Raw genomic sequence first — 18,489 nt, 5'->3', positions numbered from 1 at the left:
CTTTAACACTATCTGTTAATGGTAACGATCAAATTAGTCATTTTTAAGAAAATGAAGACCAAATTGAAATTTTATGATAAATAGAGTGACCCAAAGAGTAATTTAAATTAAAATTAATTATTAAAAAAGAAAATTTACTCTGGTGAAAATGAAAGTAAATAAAAAATATAAAAAAAAATTCTTGCATGATAAAAAACATTTTTTCTGTTTTAAATAATTAAGTAAACTTTTTTGGTTGTGAAAATATGATTACCCATGGAAAAGACGAGATCAGAGAGGAAGACGGTCGTTGGGTTCTCATGAAAACAAACACAGATTAAAACAAAAACTTTAAATCTATTTTTCATTTTTACAAGCAATAATTTTCATTATCATAAGTTTTAATTACAAATTTGGTTCTTTATTATTTTAAATCCAGTTATTTTAGTTGACAGTTTGACCATGAGGCAGCAATTGCAGTAGCAAATACTCCGGTATCTATTGGGAAAATTAAACATTGCAATAGTGAGGTAGATGAGTGGAGAAGTGAACTTAATAATAGAACCATGGGGTACTGGAAAAACGATAAATACAACCATTCAAAAGCGATTTCAGTTCTTGGCAAACTATGGAACGATTGTATGAATATCAACAATAATGTCAGATGACAAGAATGAGACAATTTGTCAAATATGTCTGTCAAATTTTTAAGATGAACTTAAACAAAAATTGGGACAAGTAATGCACAGTCCACCATTTACTAATCTTATTAACCAAATAAAAGTATTATTCTCCTTCTCAAGTCTCCTTAAAATGATTCTATCTATGATTACCTCTTAATTCATTCCTCTAAAATCAGTATCATGCAATCCGAATGAAAGAAAATAAAATAAAATAACAGTTAAACATCCATTAAAAAGAAGGGGGACAATAACAAAAGTGAGGTTGAAACTATTCAATCGGAAAAGACGTACATACATCTAACGTTAAAAAAATTGTGGATGATAAAACTAATCTCTTAGACAAATAAATGCATCATGCAACTAATTTATGAACGGGTTCAGCCGTGGGTACCTCTGAGCATCCAACTCTTCTTTACATTTTAAAGGTGTCTCCTCCGTTGGTCAACTCAAAAGAAGAATTATTTGATTTCCACACCAGTTTATTTACATACCCATTTTTGTTTAGTACAGCATTATTATTATACTTTGATGGTCAAATAAACAGTTAATTTTTTTTTCTATTAATTTTATATATCAGTCAAAATAATTAATTTTTACTTGCCATTATTTTTTTATGGTTAAATAAACAGTTGGAAATTTTTTCTTTCTACTAGGATTAAAAGAATTTTTTCTTTCTAACGGTCAAAAGAATTTTATCATCAACGGTCAAATTCTTTTTATCATCAACGGTCAAACAGGGTAATTGGTAATTATAGAAACTAATATTTTCTTTCTATTATATTTGTATAACGATCATAAAATTTTTAATGTATGATACCTTTACCTCTTCCACCAAGCCAAAATCCTGACCCACCTGCGCCTCCTACACTTTCCACGTCTATTCAAGGCAAGATTCGCAAAGGCAACACATGGATCAAATGGCTAGCACAACCTCTACTACCCTTCGTCATCAGGTTCAAGTGTTAGACAGTGCGCCTTCTACGCTTCTACGCATCGACGCAGAGGCTTAAGGGTGAGGTGTGACGAGTCTCTCACGGACATGTAATGTAGTCATTTGCAGCACACTTGTAGTTGGTTGATGAATACAAGATCTTTGGAATTCAAACACTTCGATGTAAGAATTTATGTTCTGATTTTATTTATTTATTTACAAATAAAATTGTAAATTTTTTCCTGAAATCCACTGAGGTGGTATTCTAGAATGGCAAAAGAAAATATTTTTTGGTTTCTTTCTTATCTAATGTTTATCATCGTGTTTCTTCCACTTTTATAGACTCGAATGGTATTTTCTTATGTAATGTTTTTCAAATTTATTTCACCTAATCTTACAGGTTTTTCTTCTTTATTTTTGCACTTAATTATTTTCTGTGAATTTTAAGAAATCTATGATAAATTAAATAGTCTTTTTGAAGTGCTTTGGAATAGATGGTGCAGTGAATTGATATTGCACTTACGGCTAGTAGTATTCCAGATTATATTTGAGATTTGTAGTTGTATTTTTGAATTACTGATTCTAGTGCTAGTGTCATTCCAGTTTTAGTTTTGATTTGCTGATTTTTACTAATAAGTTCTTTCATCAATTTCTTTTACTAACTTGCGCCTAACCAGTTTTTGATTTTGGTTTAGTTTTCTAACCTTGTATTTTTTTTTTTTCTTTTTTGCAGGTGGTACTTACTACATAATGTTAGAGGTACTTTGTTATTTTTTTTTCTTGACATGTTTGGTTTGCTTATTATATATAGTTTGCTGATTTAGTTTTCTTTCAACAGTTAAACTATTTTCTTGTTCCTTAGTTTTATTCCAATATTTTCATATGCATTTTTAAATTTATTTGCTGATTTTATAGTTTTTAGTTTTAAACTTGTGTAGCTAGTTTCTTTTACTGTTTTAGTTTGTTGTTATAAAGATGTAGAGTTATTAATTAGTTTTAAACTTGTGTGTTGTGTGACTTTGTTATTGTGTTGTGTCTTTGTTCTTGTTTTGTGTTTGTGTTTCTTGTTTTGTGTTTTGTGTTTTTGTGTGTCTTTTGTTCTTGTTTTGGGTATTGTGTTTTTATATTTGTAGGGTCTTGCTAGGACTAGGGGGTCTAGGACGTCTAGGATTAAGGTCTCTAGGATTAGGGTCCTTAGGACTAGGAAGGTCTAGGGATTCCATGACTATAGAGTCTAGGTCAAGTGTCTAGGACTAGAGTCTAGTAGGGTCAGGGACTAGGTCTAGCAGGACAAGGTTCTAGGACTAGTAGAGTCTAGGACTAGGTTTCTAGGACTATGGGGTCTAGGATTAGGGTCTAGGTCTCTAGGAATAGGGGTCTAGGATTAGGGTCTAGGAGTCTAGGATTAGGGGGTTTAGGATAGGAGTCTAGGACTAGGGGGATTTAGGACTAGGGGGTCTATGACTAAGGGGTCTGACTAGGATTAGGGGGTTTAGGATAGGAGTCTAGAACTAGGGAGTCTAGGACTAAGGGGTCTAGGACTAGGGGGTCTAGGACAAGGTCTCTTGGACTAGGGGGTCTAGGACTAAGGGGTCTAAGACTAGGGTCTAGGACTAGTAGAGTCTAGGATTAGTAGAGTCTAGGATTAGTAGAGTCTAGGACTAGTAGAGTTAGGATTAGTAGAGTCTAGTACTAGGGGGTCTAGGACTAGGTTTCTAGGATTAGGGTCTAAGAGTCTAGGACTAGGGGGTCTAGGACTAGGTCTCTAGGACCAAGGGGTTAGGGTTTAGGAGTTTAGGACTATAGGGTCTAGGAGTCTAGGACTAGGGGGTCTAGGACTAGGTCTCTTAGGACCTAGGAGTAGGAGGTCTAGGATTAGTAGGGTCTAGGACTCGGGTTAGGGTCTAGGAGGTAGGACTAGGGGGTGTTTGGCCGAATTCGGTCGGTTCCCATGTCACGGGTTCATCGGGTCCCGCGTCAAGTATGGGCCGAGTCCTTCTAGGGGTCTAGGAGGTAGGACTAGGGGGTGCCTGGCCAAATCTGGTTGGTTCCCATGTCATGGGTTCGTCCGGGTCCGCGGTCATCGGGTTCGTTCCTCAGGCCGCATCTGGGTTCCTCACCTGGACGGGTCCCGTCGGGGTCTTAGGTTTCGAGGGGACTCGAGGTCCCAACCGGGGGTCCCTGGGGTCTTCGGGGACCCTTGGGATGGTGGCCGCGTCAGCGAGTCTGGGTCCATGTGGGTCTCGGGGTTTTGGGTTCGGTTGTCCGACCGGGGTCTGAGGGGGGCGGGTCAGGTCCCGGGTCCCGTGGGTGGCCCGTGAGATCTCGGTTGGGGTCCTGGGTGACTGGGGGGGTCGAGTCCGTGTGGGTCTCTCTGGGTTCCGAACGCTATTGTATTTTCTTTCTTTTTGATGGGGTGAACGCTAGGAGAGTAGAGTTTAGGATTAGGGTCTAGGATTAGAGTCTAGGACTAGAGTCTAGGATTCAGGTCTAGGATTAGAGGTCTAGGACTAGAAGAGTCTAGGACTAGGAGCAGGGGGTCTAGGAGTAGAGTAGGGGGTCTAGGAGTAGAGTAGGATTAAGGTCTAGGACTAGGGGTCTAGGAGAGTAGAGTAGGATTAGGGTCTAGCTAGGACTGAAGTCTAGGATTAGGAGGTCGAGGACTAGAAGAGTCTAGGATTAGGGTCTAAGAACTGTCTAGGACTCTAGTATTAGGGGGTCTAGGACTATAGGACTAGGGTCTAGGAGTCTAGGAGTTTAGGAGTTTTAAAAGCAACCTATATTCAACCACTGAGAAAAAAAAATTATAAATGTGATTGTGCATCTAGTTTTTAAAAATGATGTCTGCAGTGAAATTACATATAATCCTAAAATGCAAAGGTTTCATTTATCTATGCAGATAGGTTTGAAATTGCAAAATATGTTTGGAAACAAGCATGTACATGCAAGGGAGTTTCTAGATATAAAACTTCCTTGAGCTCTTAGAAAGTGGAATTTGGGATTTATGGATCCTAAAGGAAACTAAAGCAAGATTGGAAGAATGAAGAAACAACCTACTATTGTTTGAATGAATTTCTAAGGCTATGTTCCATCAACAATACAACTGAAAATGTCTGAAAATGAAAGGAAAAGAGAGTAAAGGTCAAGATGATCCATTCAGGTTCCAATCCTAGTGTTCTCAGGCATCTTTTTTTTTATAGATTCAATGAAGGACAGTTTCATCATTTACATTGAACTAGTCAAGCATTGAGAAAAAAATATTAGGGGAGGAGACAAAATTAAAAAGAAAAAAAAAAGGAGGAGGGATAGTTACAAAAGAGTGAGATAATGAAGAAGAAAATGAATTGAAAATTTTATAAGTTTTGTTACTGTCATTAATTTTTCTTTTGGTTTATACACTCCCAATTGGACCATACCAAATCAAACCAGATTGGACCGAAAAAATTGTATGCACCGTTTTATCTTTATTATTATTAGTTGTCAAAGATGCGATTCCTTTCATAAAAAAGGAATTAGATATGCAAGAGACAAAAAAGAGGTAGTAGAACTATTGCCATAGGAATGATAAAAAAAACAAGGTTAAAATGAAGAAAAGTATTGAAAACTAACTTGTTTGAATTACCACAGTCAATCCTTAAATGTACGTTTGAACTCAACTCTCCAACTCATTTTTTGTTGAGTGGCACCCGAAAAAGTGTTGTCAATAAATCAAACATGCTCTTAAGAAATTAGATGGTGCAACATAAACAATGTGAGGTTGCCATAATTTTTTATTTTCCTTTAGCTGAGGTCAAAACTATCATAAATCATGGTTTTACATTACCATATGCATTCAAAAGATTTCAAGAGTGTCAACTTTAAAGAGTAAAATGAACTACTTCAAGTTAGGAGTGCAATTAAAGTGTTCAATTTGGTCTATACAATAATGGTAAAACTTATTTAAATTGTTTTAAATTGAAAAAAAACATTTTAAAGAATATTAGGATTGCAATCAAACACATTGAAAATCAAACACGTAAAACATGCATTCATTCATGCAAAGCAAGGAAGGGTAGTAGGGGTGGGTTGAGATTCATTCGAGTAAGAGTGAATAAAAATTAAACGCCTAAAACTCGTGTTTAGAGAATTCATATTTGAAGAGAAAACAAAAACTCACAACTGTAAATCGAGATTATTTTAGAGGGCAGAAAGGTATTTGTAGCCCGTGTGTCTTTGAGTGAGAAATAAAAACAAACACCTGGGTGGCATTGCATGGAAGCATCAACTGCAGCATATCCCTTTCAGCTTATCCGCTACAGATTCATCAATGGAATACTGCCATGGGATGAGTAGGGTAAATTAGATGCAGAATCAATGAAAATTGTATATATTATAGTGTTGTGCTGGGAAAGAACGTAGGAAAAGTAAATAAAGGAACCTTGTGAAGAACCCATAGAGAGTGATCGTAGGTGCGTTGAAAGAGGTAAGAGACATCAGAAGGGTCGGTTTCGCGGTAATTGACAAAGTTCTCGCGGGCATACTTGGCGTAGTAAGCCCTGGTGTCCTTTGGCAAGAGCCTCACCAGTCTCAGAACCTCTGCGTACGCTCTCAAAGCTTTCTCCATCTTCTTTTCACTCCTTTGCAATTACTCAACCAATATCTTATCTTATCATATAAATACTTTTCACTTTATTTTAAAATTAATCGTAAATGTAAGACACAGAACAATACCTACATATAGGAAATGCAGTTGCATTTATGTCTCTCTCTCTCACACACACACCGTTCTACTTTGCTTACTCCATCGGTGACTCTGGTGGAAGTAACAGTTGAAGGCTGGCTGCGATGGAAGCGGAAGCGCGTAGAAGTTCGGACTTGAAGATTAGGTTTAGAGAAGAAGGTGGGAAGCACTGGACTGATGCGCTTCCCATTGGCAATGGACGCCTCGGAGCTATGATCTACGGCCGCCGCCATTCCGAAACCATCCACCTCAACGGTACTCTTCATCTTCACCTTCACCTTCATCTCCACCGGTTGTCATTCAGACTACACAATCAATGCATGTTTGAATGCTTTGTTTTTTGCTTCAGAGGACACGCTCTACACCGGGACACCCGCGGACTACACTAATTCTAAAGCTCCACAAGCCCTTTCTCTGGTTAGAAACCTCGTTAACCGTCAACAGTATCCACAAGCCACTGCTGCTGCTTCTGCCTTAACAGGATCAAATCCATCCGAGGTGTGTAACAGTAACACCTTTTCCTTTCCCATTTCCATTTCAATTTCGCCACTCATTCTCTCGTGTGAATTATGATGCCTAGGCCTACCAACTTCTCGCCGATATCAGATTCGACTTCGATTATTCACATCTCACCGGCGCCCAACAAACTTACCAGAGGGAGCTGGACTTGGACACTGCTACTGTCAAGGTCAGCTATTCCGTTGGAGATGTTCAGTTCAAAAGGGAGCACTTTGCCTCCTATCCAGATCAAGTCATTGTCACTAACATTTCCGCCACTCAAAATGCCAGACTTTCATTCACGCTTTCTCTGGACAGCAAAATGAGTAATCAAACCTACGTAAATGGCACCAATCAGATTATAATGAAGGGAGCGTGTCGTGGTAAAAGGTTATCACCTCATCTCCAACACAGGGCACAAGATACTCCGCAGGGAATTCAATTCACGGCAATTCTTGATTTGAAGATTGGTGGTGCAAACGGCGTCATCAGTGTTTTGGACGACAACAAGTTGAAGGTTGAGGCTTCAGATTGGGCTGTTTTACTTCTCGTTGGTTCCTCCTCCTTCAGTGGCCCATTCACACCACCTTCAGATTCTAAAAGGGATCCTACTTCTGAGTGTTTCAGTATATTGAGCTCAATAAGCAATTTATCATATTCTGACCTTTATGCACGCCATTTAAATGACTATCAAGAACTTTTTCACCGGGTATCTCTGAAGCTTATGAGAAGCACCCAGCTGAATATGTCAGAAGACAGCTCTTTGGAACTGAAGACGCTCACGCCAACCTTAGCTAATTTGTCTCTAGTGGACAGTGGAACACAAGTTTCAACCTCTGACAGGGTGAAATCATTTCAGACTGATGAAGATCCATCCTTGGTGGAGCTTCTATTTCAATATGGTCGGTATTTGCTTATTTCTTCTTCGCGTCCTGGAACTCAGGTGGCAAACCTACAGGGAATTTGGAACAAAGATCTGGAGCCTGTTTGGGAGTACGTTCACATTCTGTTTAATTTCAATGGATATGGTTTTAAACAAGGCTTGCTATCTGTTATTAGATGTCAGGATTAATCAGGTTTCTGTTTTCATATTCTTTTTATTTACCACCAGCATTTGGTTCTCCATTCACTAGGAAGCCTTGTATTATTATTTTTTAATCTGAGACTAATAATGGTTACTTTTTTAGTGGAGCTCCTCACTTGAACATCAATCTTGAAATGAACTATTGGCCTGCTCTTCCTTGCAATCTTAGCGAGTGTCAAGAACCCTTGTTTGATTATATTTCCTCTCTGTCTGTGAATGGCAGTAAAACAGTATATGTAAGTATTTATATTCTCTTTATTTTTTGTTGAATGCCATCTTAATTAAGCATGATGTTGACTTGTATATAGCTTAATTTTAAAATTCAACAGCTAGTATCTACAATCTGACTATTTTTATTTAACATGTGTAGAAATGTAGATCACGATGTAAAATTGGACCCATAGTAGTGCTCTCAGGCTTAGCTGATTGAAATGCCTTACCACTTAGATCGGAAAGACCGAACAACATAGAAGCATTTTTAAGTCTATTTAAGCCATTATAAGCTTTAGCATCGAACTTTTTCAATATAGAACCAAGAATATAATTCCTAGAAAGCCATTATCTAACTTGTACCAAATTCATTTCCAATGATATAAGTCTCAATTTTTTATGTTTCATAATTTAATGACATCAAACCAAAATAAAACTATTTGCCTATTTTAAATTTTACAAATATAATCATATTATTCAACAAAAATCCTTTACACAATAATTTTTCAGTGATCAAAATTTAGAAGGTAACATAAAGGCTTGCTTCCATGAACAATGAATATTAGACAATGATATCATAACAAAATAATTCAAATAGTAATCATATGTTAAAGCATGTCACTATGATAGCAATCCAGTTACAAGAATTGCAAGGGAGGTAGTAGCCGTAACACAAATTTATGGACAAATTGGAACAACTAGGTTAAAAAATGAACCAGAGAATTCTCAAATTCATTCTAGATTTGACTAATGATGATCTTAGAGATACTGAAAATACTGAAAAAAATTGAATTGATTTTAAGATATTATTCCCAACAAATGGACTTTTGGAGACACATAATGAAATGATCTATACATGGTCAAAGACGTAAAACAATTACTTGGAAATTTTAAGGCTTTAGAAGTATGTTATGAGACGTCAATTTGTACTACGAGCTAAAATGCACCTTCCTTGAATATGCAAAAAATATCAAGAACTAATTTTCTTAAGATTTTGAGTTGTAGGCATACTTCAAGAACCTTTGTTTACATCACATTTATAGTATGTCACCTTATGAGAACTACAGGCGACGGACAGAGGATTATGCCTCAGAACTGTATGCTGAGTCATTCAACTTATTAACAGTTTGAAGTAACAGAAAGAAACTAATTATAAGTACTTGGTGTATTGGTTGGAGTAGTTAAATTAATTGTAGTTGCTGCATCTTTTTTCATGCAAAGTGGCCAACAATTGAGAGCAATCCCAGATTGCCTTGAGCCATCTTGATGCATGTGGTGTTTGCTTCCTTATTTTTACATTTCTCATGATTTATTTCACTTGAGTTTGGCATACTTATGTGCTCAAGCTTGTCATTCAATTATTGATTCTGAAGGTGAATTACCAAGCAAGTGGGTGGGTGGCACATAGTAAATCAGATATATGGGCAAGAACATCAGCAGGTCATGGTGATGTTCTGTGGGCCTTATGGCCAATGGGTGGAGCATGGCTTTGTACCCATCTATGGGAGCACTATGCTTACACTTTGGATAAGGTAACTGGTTTCTGAATTCTGAATCATCCAATGAGGTAAACCAGACACAAAAAAATAGAAAGCACACAAAGCTAGGTTTTTAAAAGGTCAGTAGTCTTTGGAAGAGCCCTTCTAAATTTTAATCCATTTTAGAATGTTGTGCTTGTTTGGGTTATTAGCGCAGATAAACTTTCTAATTTTTATGGAAGGATTAATTTTGAAGATAAAAACACCGAAAAATGAGTTATCTTTGAGAATGCTTGTAAAAAATTTACGATTGAGATATATTTGGATGGTGCTAAATAAAGTTGTCTTTTTAATGTGAAAATATACAAAATTTAATTTGAAATAATGTTTAAATACTGTAAGTGAGGAAAAAAATTGCAAAATCATGTGCAGTGTGGTGGAATGCCTTTTGGCCAAACTAACAAATGCAAATTTTGGTTGTGTTTTTTTTCTACAGGATTTCCTTGAATATAAAGCATATCCCATAATGGAAGGATGTGTCTCATTCCTGTTGAGCTGGCTGATAGAAGGCAATGAAGGATATCTTGAAACTAATCCTTCAACTTCCCCTGAACATAGTTTTATTGCTCCAAACGGTGAGCCTGCATGTGTAAGCCAGTCATCCACAATGGATGTGGCAATCATACATGAAGTTTTCTCTACATTTCTTTCTGCTGCTGAGGTAGAATTGGCAAACTTTTAACTAACACACTATAACATGTTCTGTCTACTCAAAAATTTGTATGTACTTTCAAAACAGGTGATAGGAAAAACAAAGGACAATATTGTCAGAAAAGTTTGTAAAGCTCAACCAAGGTTACGTCCACTCTATATTGCCCAAGATGGTTCCATTATGGAATGGGTATTTTCTTGAACATGGAAAATGCATAAAAGTGTATTGAATGATTAACTTTGGTATGATAAATTGCTGGATAAATAGTGATTTTCTTGTGGAGGACAGGTGAAAGATTTCAAGGATCCAGAGGTACATCACCGGCACCTTTCACATCTATTTGGTCTATTTCCAGGGCATACAATTACTTTTGAGCAAACTCCAGCCCTGTTTGAAGCTGCTGAGAAAAGCCTCTATAAACGAGGTTCGCATAAGCTGAATAATTATAGTACTTATATTTTTATCTTGCTAGAATTCCAGTTAGAGTTTTTTTTTTTTATTGATTTCTACTAAACGACATGGCTCACACCGCATTGTATTCAATTTTGTGTACCCCTTTGACAATTAGAAATCTTAATCTTATCCAATGTGAAGGCCCTGATTATGAGTAACATAGGGTTTGTTGGAGTAAACTTTTCTGCAAATTAGTTTATGCATAAAGTAATATTAATTTATTCAGAAAATCATTTAACTTTTTCTTCTGATTTTTCTTTTCTGGAAGTATTCATGCAGAAGTTTATCCAAACGCATACATAGTCTATAAATAAAACTTCAATCAGCTGGAGTCTAATTTTTTTGGGAGGGGCATCATGTAGAAGAACAATGAAGGAAACACATTCACTTTATTTTAAAATATGAAGAGTTGTGATACCGAAACTATTACAGCTACTGGCTGCTGTTCTTAAACAATGTTTATCTGCCCTTAATCAAAACATTTATCTGAATAATACTGTAAATTTGGAAACAGGAGAGGAAGGTCCTGGGTGGTCAACCACATGGAAAAGTGCTTGCTGGGCACGTCTACAGAACAGTTCGAATGCATATAAGATGATTAAGCGCTTGATAAACTTGGTGGATCCGGATCATGAGATACCGTTTCAAGGTGGACTTTACAGCAACCTGTTTACAGCACACCCACCATTTCAGATAGATGCCAACTTCGGGTAACTTGCTTAGGTGTTTTTTAGTGTTGCATCCAGCCTTAAATATCTTGCCCACCTAAGTAATACGTATGTATCTATTTTCACTCAAGTCATTGATGTTATCAATAACTGGCAAGAACAACTACTTGCAAATGTAACAAGTTACTTAAGCAACCAAGCCTTTGTTTTACTTGGACTATAACTAATTACCCACCAAAACAACTTCCATGGAGTTGAATAGCTAATTTCAAATATACACTATTGTTTTTTCTTTACATAATTGTAAATGTGATTTGCTGAACTCTCAGACTTATTGAACTTGATTTTCTCTAATCCCAAAAAAAAGGTTAATATAGATAATGTAGCACAACTGAAAGTGTTTGTGATAGATTCAGGATTATTTTGTTGGCAGTTTTGCAGCGGCAGTTGCCGAAATGCTTGTGCAGAGTACATTGAGTGATCTTTTCTTACTTCCTGCTCTTCCCTGGGAGAAATGGCCAAATGGGTCCTTGAAAGGCTTGAAGGCTCGCGGAGTAACAACAGTTAGCATATGCTGGAGAGAAGGGGATCTTCAGGAGTTTGGTGTATGGTCTGAGGACCCAACAAGAACAACTATGAGAAAAAGAATACACTATAAAGGAACCATGGTCACCGCAGACTTAATGACTGGAGTTTTTTACAGGTTCAACGGACAGTTGAAGTGTTTGAACTCATGCTCCCTTTCAGAAATGGCGTCTTCTTGAAATTGAGGATTTGAAATATCAATAGGTATAGATTTCCAGATGGAAGTAATTTCAGACAAATGTAATTTTATTTGATGGAGATAGTGATTGCTTTGTTTGTAACCTTGTCATATTTTGGCAGTTTCCTCATCGACCTCATCTTTCTTCTCTTAGCAAAGTTTTGGTTTATACAATTTAAAAATTATTTTTCTTTATAATGGTTTTCAAGTAAAATGATTTTTGGATTATGAAATATGAAAGTCAAAAATGATTTCTATATTACTATGAAATTCAAATAATTTCTGATGTAATATAAAAATAAAAAACGGTTAAAAAGTATACTTTTTAAATTTGTTCTTTCTAATAAAATATTTTATTTGTTATTATTGAAAAAAAAGTAAACCCAACGTTTAATTATATATGTTTTTCTTTTTCTTTAGGTGTTTTATTACATAACTTTAGATAATGTGTTACATCACCTAAAGACATTGGGTTAAAAAATTATTAATTGGTTTTATATAGATTTTTTTTTATTCAAGATGGACAAAAACAATGTCATGAATCAATTAACATATTATCCCAATGAGTACATTATTATTTTTATCCATTAGCAACTAAATAGTTTAATAACTTTTTGTTTATGTCTTTAATTTTGTTCATCTGTATTAGCCTTTGAAGATTATTTTTGAAAAATTATGAAATACAATAAAATGTTCATTTTTTAATTCTTAATAACTATACACCATGCTTTTTTGTGACAATATATAATCTTCCGGATAAATAGTGATTAAAAAATGAAAGATTTATGAAGAAAAACATATATTATATTAAAGATAGAAATATAAAAAAAATGTAATTTTATTAAAAGAGTAAAACATAAGTATTTAATTGCTTGCAATCACAGCCAGACATTGAATTAGAAAATATTATTTGGTTTTGTAGCCTAAGGCTTTTTTCTTTTTTATTTCAAGTGTTGCAGAATTTGAATAAAAGAGCTCCATGCATGAACCAAAATTAATGATGTAATTGTTACAATAAATACATTAATTTTCTTATTTATTATGAACTAAATAATTTAATTAATTTATTCTATGTATGCATCTCCAATCCTCTGATATTTAATGAAGATGTTAAAATAATACACATATTTGCACATTTACCATATAAGTATAGTTTTCTAAATCTTCTTTTATCTGTATTGTTTCACAGAAATGAAAAATTAAATAAAATTTACTGATTATAATAAAACAATTTTACAAAATTTTATCTTTCATTTTCTCTCTTCACCTTCACAAACAATAAATAATCTAAAGATAAAAAAAAAATTAAAGCATGATTGATTTCGAAAAAAACAAATAAAAATTCTACCAAAATCTAATTATTAGAAAAATTCACATAAAATGTCATTTTAAAATTATATTATAAAAAGATAATCTTATCATCAAAGTTCAATTTAGAACATTTTATCGTATTTTCTTTACATATTTTGCAGTCACATCTTTCATATCTTACTCCACTGTTGTTACAAAGTTATATTATGAAAGGACAAAAAAATGTTCTTCGATAACTTCTATGAGAATAAAATGATTTTAAGAAGAGTTTTTTTTTTTTTTTATTTGTAAAGAAAATTCAAGTGAAAGATGATGAATAAAAATGAAGTGTAAAATAAAAATTCCATTCAGGAAAATTGTAATAAAACAATTTGGTCTTTTAAGACCAGGACAACTTTTTTATCATATAATTAATGATAGTATATATAAATATTAAAAATAATGATAAGATAAGTTTCAAAAAATAAAAAAGACAAAATTATTAATTACATGATAAATTATATTGTAAAGTCATCACAATAATTATATATATATATATATATATATATATATAAAAAATAATTGATATAGTTGAGGTGGTGTTGTGTTTTGTCTTTCTCTCTGTTCATAGTTGTGCATGGAGAAGTGTGTGAGCGCATCATCTTCTCCGTCTCTGTCTCTGTCACCGGAGATCAAACATGTGGGTGATTCAGCTGAGTCCACTCTGCAAGAGGGCTTCTTCTCGCCTTTGATTCAGAGTCACACCAATTTGATGAATCCCATTTGTGTTGATTCGCTCTCATGTTCCATATCCAGGCTCTGCTTCATCGCCACCCCTCCATCAATTCCACCAAATTGCTCCAATGCACACTGCTGTCATTGTTGTGGACAATTTATTCAGCATCACACTTCCACTGCGCTTCAAGATGTGAAGGCGCAGTTGATTTCACTCGCACAAATGCCCCCTCAGCAGTTGGGGAAACCAGAGGTGATGGAGAATATCTTGAACCAACTCAAGGATCACTTGTGTGACCTAATGATGGACCAACATTGCGTTCTTTCGATTCTAGCTATTTTTCAAGCTAGCACTGTCCACCACATCACCAGGATTCTTGACTTGGTCATTCAAAACCAGCACAAGCTTAAGGAAGTCTGCATGCATAATCATGGGTACCTCTGTTCTATAGATTCTTCTACTGTTACGATTTCTTATTACATTAATTCTAACCTCAATGTTTTGAATCTGAATTCTTACTACAGGAGTTTGGTTATCCAGAAGTTGTTGGAGCATTTGAAGACTCCAGAACAGATATCTGCTGCTGTATTCGCTGTGAAGAAGATCACTGTGAGATTGACTAAGAGTATCAATGGTGGTCATGTCCTTCACCACTGCTTCAAACTTTTCTCCCCTGCGCTTACGACGGTAAACCATCTCTATGCTTCTTCCTAATCTCAAATTTCTACTACCACCTTATTTTATTTATCAATTCTAAATAAAAAGTTGATATCTTCATTATTAGGTAGCAACTAATTGGTTTAATTCAATCTATTTATTTAAGACAAAATCACGATGCTTGTGTAATATGCGATAAACATAAAGAACTGACAATAAGAAACATAATTTAAACTAGCCGCAAGCACATGATACACAAAATAAATATTATACTCTGTTAACAATAGTTTACACATTTAATAAACATTTTGTGTCTCTGTCAGAAGATTAACTGTCATGAGATTTATGTAGTCTTTAGACAGACACTCTGTCTTAAACTTTTTCATTCACCACAAAGTACTTTTTAAAAAATACTTCTTCTTAGGAAAGAAAAATAAGAATATTTTGCAAATGTATCGTATTATATTGTTTTTAATTCAATATCATATTCAGTATATTATACCATATTAGATTCGTCTCTTTTATGAGATGGAATTGATAATTCATGTTGGACAATTTTACATCTTCGACCTTTTCAGTATTTTATAGATATATATTGTTATATAAATTTCATAGTCACTGATCTATTTTGAAACATTTCTAATCTTATTACTAAAAAAGTTGTTTAAATTTGCAAATTGTTTTTTTTTTCTTTCAATAAAAAAATTTCATTGGTTGGTGTATATGATGCAGCCACAAATTATAACAGTGTTGTTAGTTTCATGATAATTATGGTAAAATTTCTCTGTAAAACTGGAGAAACTTCTCTCTATAATCAAAGTCGTTATTTTCACCAAAACCTTTAGTAGAAATACGAGGAAGTAGCTTTAAAGATTGTTGTAAGAGTCATGTTCAGTACTAAAGACTCATTTACAACTAATTTTCATGCAACTTTCTAAAACATTAACAAGATTTCAAGTTTCTTGTTTTTAACTTTTCTTTCAAAACATTTAAGCACCTGTCAAAAATGATCACAATAAGACCTGTGAAAATCAATTGGTCCATTATCATTAATACTAAATTCAATTTCTGTCTACTGAATCATTCAAAATAGATTAACTTCTTTCTATTTAAGACCTTCTCAGTGTTACTATTACTTAGCTTGGATGGGTTTGTCTTGTATTAAAATGTTTATGATCTTTCCCTGTGTCTCAGGTTGTGAATATGAATTTATATATATTGTCATTTGAAAACCTTCCTTTCAGTTTATTATAGACGAAGTAGCAGAGAACTGTGTGGAAATTGCAACAGACAAAAGTGGATGTTCTATCCTTCAAAAATGTCTTCATCATGCAAAAGACAATAATATGAAGCGGCTGATTGAAGAAATAGTCTCACATGCTTCACTCCTTACTGAACATCCTTTTGGGTTTATCTCCAATTCTTTATCTTTCTTTTTATTTTTAGAAATATATTCCTTTTAACGTAATGATATTTATAATAAATTTTAGTGAAGAGAAAGTGGTAAAGATTGTAATTTTTTTTGGTTGTACTTCATTCATTTTAAACTTAACTATTTATTTTTTTACAGAAATTATGCTGTGCAGCACGTTGTTAAAATGAAGATACCCCGTGTAAATGCAGAGATAATGTTACAGCTTCAGGGTAGATATGCTCAACTATCTATGAACAAGCATGCTAGCAATGTGGTGGAACACCTCTTAGAATTCTCAGAAGAGAAGGATGCTGCTAATATTATTCAGGAGTTAATGTACACTCAGAACTTTTTGAGGATTATGCAGGATCCATATGGGAATTATGTTGTTCAACGAGCGCTGCAAAATTGCAAGGTTATACAGAGCTCAACACCTATCTTTTTCGTATCAGTGGACCATTTCTTCAAAATATGGTTGAATGCATTAACTAAGGGTCTGTTATTTATTTGCAGGGCGGTGTTTACAAAATGCTTTCAGCTATAGTTTTGTTGAATTATCCACATCTGCACACCCATCCTTATGGGAAACGGGTTCTGACCTTCGTCCAAAGACGCAAGAACTACGAACAAAGGCATATCTAAAAACAGGGTGGCTCTTCTTCTTGATGCATCGATGCAACTTTTGTTAGTGTTTTTTGGACTCTTCGTACGTTTGTTTCAGAAGCTTACGTATGCGAGCCAGACTATTATGAGAATTCCCCAAGGGAACAATCGATGAGTGAGTTTTGTTGGCATCATTTTTGGTGCTTCAACATTCTGAATGAGTTTTGTTTGTAGTATAACTTTGGATGTTGTTATTTATGGTTTCTATTTCGCCTATGAAACAAACTTTTGGTAGATGTTAACTTTTGGATCTTGAATGGTGTTTGAGTTTCTTGCTGATATATTCATAATGTTACTTATCTAGAGTGGGAATAGAATATGATGAAGTGTGTAAAATAGGAGTACTGTAGTTGATAAACAAGAATGAAGAGATATATGGAAGAAGAAACTGAGCCAGATAAACTAATAATAGTGCCATACAGAATAACTGTCCTCAAATACAAAACCTCCTCTGAAATCTCCCAAGAATGCAAGCAATGTATATAACTCAAATACAGTAATAGAGTCCCATATCACATCCACGTACAAAATAATATATAGAAGTAATTAATAGCAAAAAAAACATGAATTGGGTCCGAAGACATAGATCTCTAGAACATCATGGACAGCAAAGCGCATGCCAATACCATGCTCCCAATCATCTTCTCAAAAGACCACAACTTTTCAGCCCCACTCTGCAATGCCACAAAGTAAAATAATTCATTTCATGGTCTAAAGCCAAAACATACTTCAAATATTTTAGACTGAATACATGTTAATATGATAAAAACATGTGTATTGCAAATGGACATACTTTTACACAGATCAAAGGGACTGAATTGATTCCGTTAATGAAAAATGAGAAAGATGAAATGAGATGGAAAGAAGGACTTACATCATCACCGGAGGGAGAGATGGTGGAGAGACTGGGACCGGGAGCGGGAGCCAAGGAAGGAGAGAGAGACGGGGAAAGCAGACTGGCAGGGGCGGGAGCCGGAGATGTGGCTGGTGGAGAGGAAAGAGGTGCTGGGGTCAATGCCGGCGGAGGAACTGCTGGCGGAGGTGTTGCCGGTGGAGGGGTGGCTGGTGGGGGGGTGGCAGGAGGTGGTGAAAATGGAGGGGGAGAGGCCGGGGGTGGAGTGGCCGGGGGAGGGGATGCGGGTGGTGGAGAGGCCGGAGGAGGGGAGGCCGGAGGAGGGGAGGCAGGTGGTGGAGATGCCGGAGGAGGAGAGCTGAGAGGTGGGGGTGAGGCAGCCGGTGGTGGAGACTGAGCAGGAGGAGGCGAAGACTGAAGAGGCGGCGGAGAGGACTGAGCGGGAGGCGGAGAGGCCTGGGGAGTGGTGGGGGTGGGAGGCGCAGGGGAGGTGGTCGGGGAGGTTGATGGAGCCTGGCCTCCAACGCCGGCAACTATGGTGCATATGAAACCAACCAAGAAAACCAAACGTTGGTCCATGTTTTGTTGTTGTGTGGTGAACCGGCGGAAGTGGTGGCAGTTTGAGACGAGAGTGAAGCAGGGGAGAGGTTATATAGGCAGAGTGTTGGGTAAGTTTGGATCTAAACGCAACCAAACG

The 18,489-nt window shown here is 35.7% G+C and overlaps 4 protein-coding genes across 4 annotated transcripts; 2 read left to right on the top strand and 2 right to left on the bottom strand.

The window, feature by feature from the left end:
• Positions 1-1,495: 1,495 nt before the first annotated feature.
• LOC114173663 (alpha-L-fucosidase 2-like) lies at positions 1,496-12,313 on the top strand. Its single transcript, XM_085669102.1, has 12 exons — positions 1,496-1,776; positions 2,327-2,352; positions 6,402-6,568; positions 6,663-6,811; positions 6,894-7,804; positions 7,999-8,131; positions 9,479-9,637; positions 10,080-10,304; positions 10,383-10,484; positions 10,584-10,719; positions 11,263-11,458; positions 11,850-12,313. The coding sequence occupies exons 3-12, from the start codon at positions 6,418-6,420 to the stop codon at positions 12,178-12,180; spliced, it is 2,493 nt and encodes an 830-aa protein (XP_085525228.1). The 5' UTR covers positions 1,496-1,776; positions 2,327-2,352; positions 6,402-6,417; the 3' UTR covers positions 12,181-12,313.
• On the bottom strand, positions 5,669-6,408 carry LOC114173664 (complex 1 protein, LYR family protein). Its single transcript, XM_028058171.2, has 2 exons — positions 6,011-6,408; positions 5,669-5,907 (listed from the first exon to the last, which is right to left on the bottom strand). The coding sequence occupies exons 1-2, from the start codon at positions 6,194-6,196 to the stop codon at positions 5,854-5,856; spliced, it is 240 nt and encodes a 79-aa protein (XP_027913972.1). The 5' UTR covers positions 6,197-6,408; the 3' UTR covers positions 5,669-5,853.
• Positions 12,314-14,068: 1,755 nt separating the features above from the next.
• Positions 14,069-17,190, top strand: LOC114167059 (pumilio homolog 12-like). The gene is made up of 5 exons (XM_028051984.2): positions 14,069-14,639; positions 14,730-14,892; positions 16,107-16,270; positions 16,433-16,691; positions 16,790-17,190. The coding sequence occupies exons 1-5, from the start codon at positions 14,107-14,109 to the stop codon at positions 16,916-16,918; spliced, it is 1,248 nt and encodes a 415-aa protein (XP_027907785.2). The 5' UTR covers positions 14,069-14,106; the 3' UTR covers positions 16,919-17,190.
• A 125-nt stretch (positions 17,191-17,315) lies between these two features.
• On the bottom strand, positions 17,316-18,489 carry AGP9 (arabinogalactan protein 9). Its single transcript, XM_085669296.1, has 2 exons — positions 17,814-18,489; positions 17,316-17,613 (listed from the first exon to the last, which is right to left on the bottom strand). The coding sequence occupies exons 1-2, from the start codon at positions 18,369-18,371 to the stop codon at positions 17,530-17,532; spliced, it is 642 nt and encodes a 213-aa protein (XP_085525422.1). The 5' UTR covers positions 18,372-18,489; the 3' UTR covers positions 17,316-17,529.

The sequence above is a fragment of the Vigna unguiculata genome, chromosome 2, assembly GCF_037176805.1.
Source record: "Vigna unguiculata cultivar grain cowpea cultivar isolate G323 ecotype 2 chromosome 2, ASM3717680v1, whole genome shotgun sequence".
NCBI lineage: Eukaryota > Viridiplantae > Streptophyta > Magnoliopsida > Fabales > Fabaceae > Vigna > Vigna unguiculata.
This window is presented reverse-complemented; position numbering and strand designations above follow the sequence as displayed.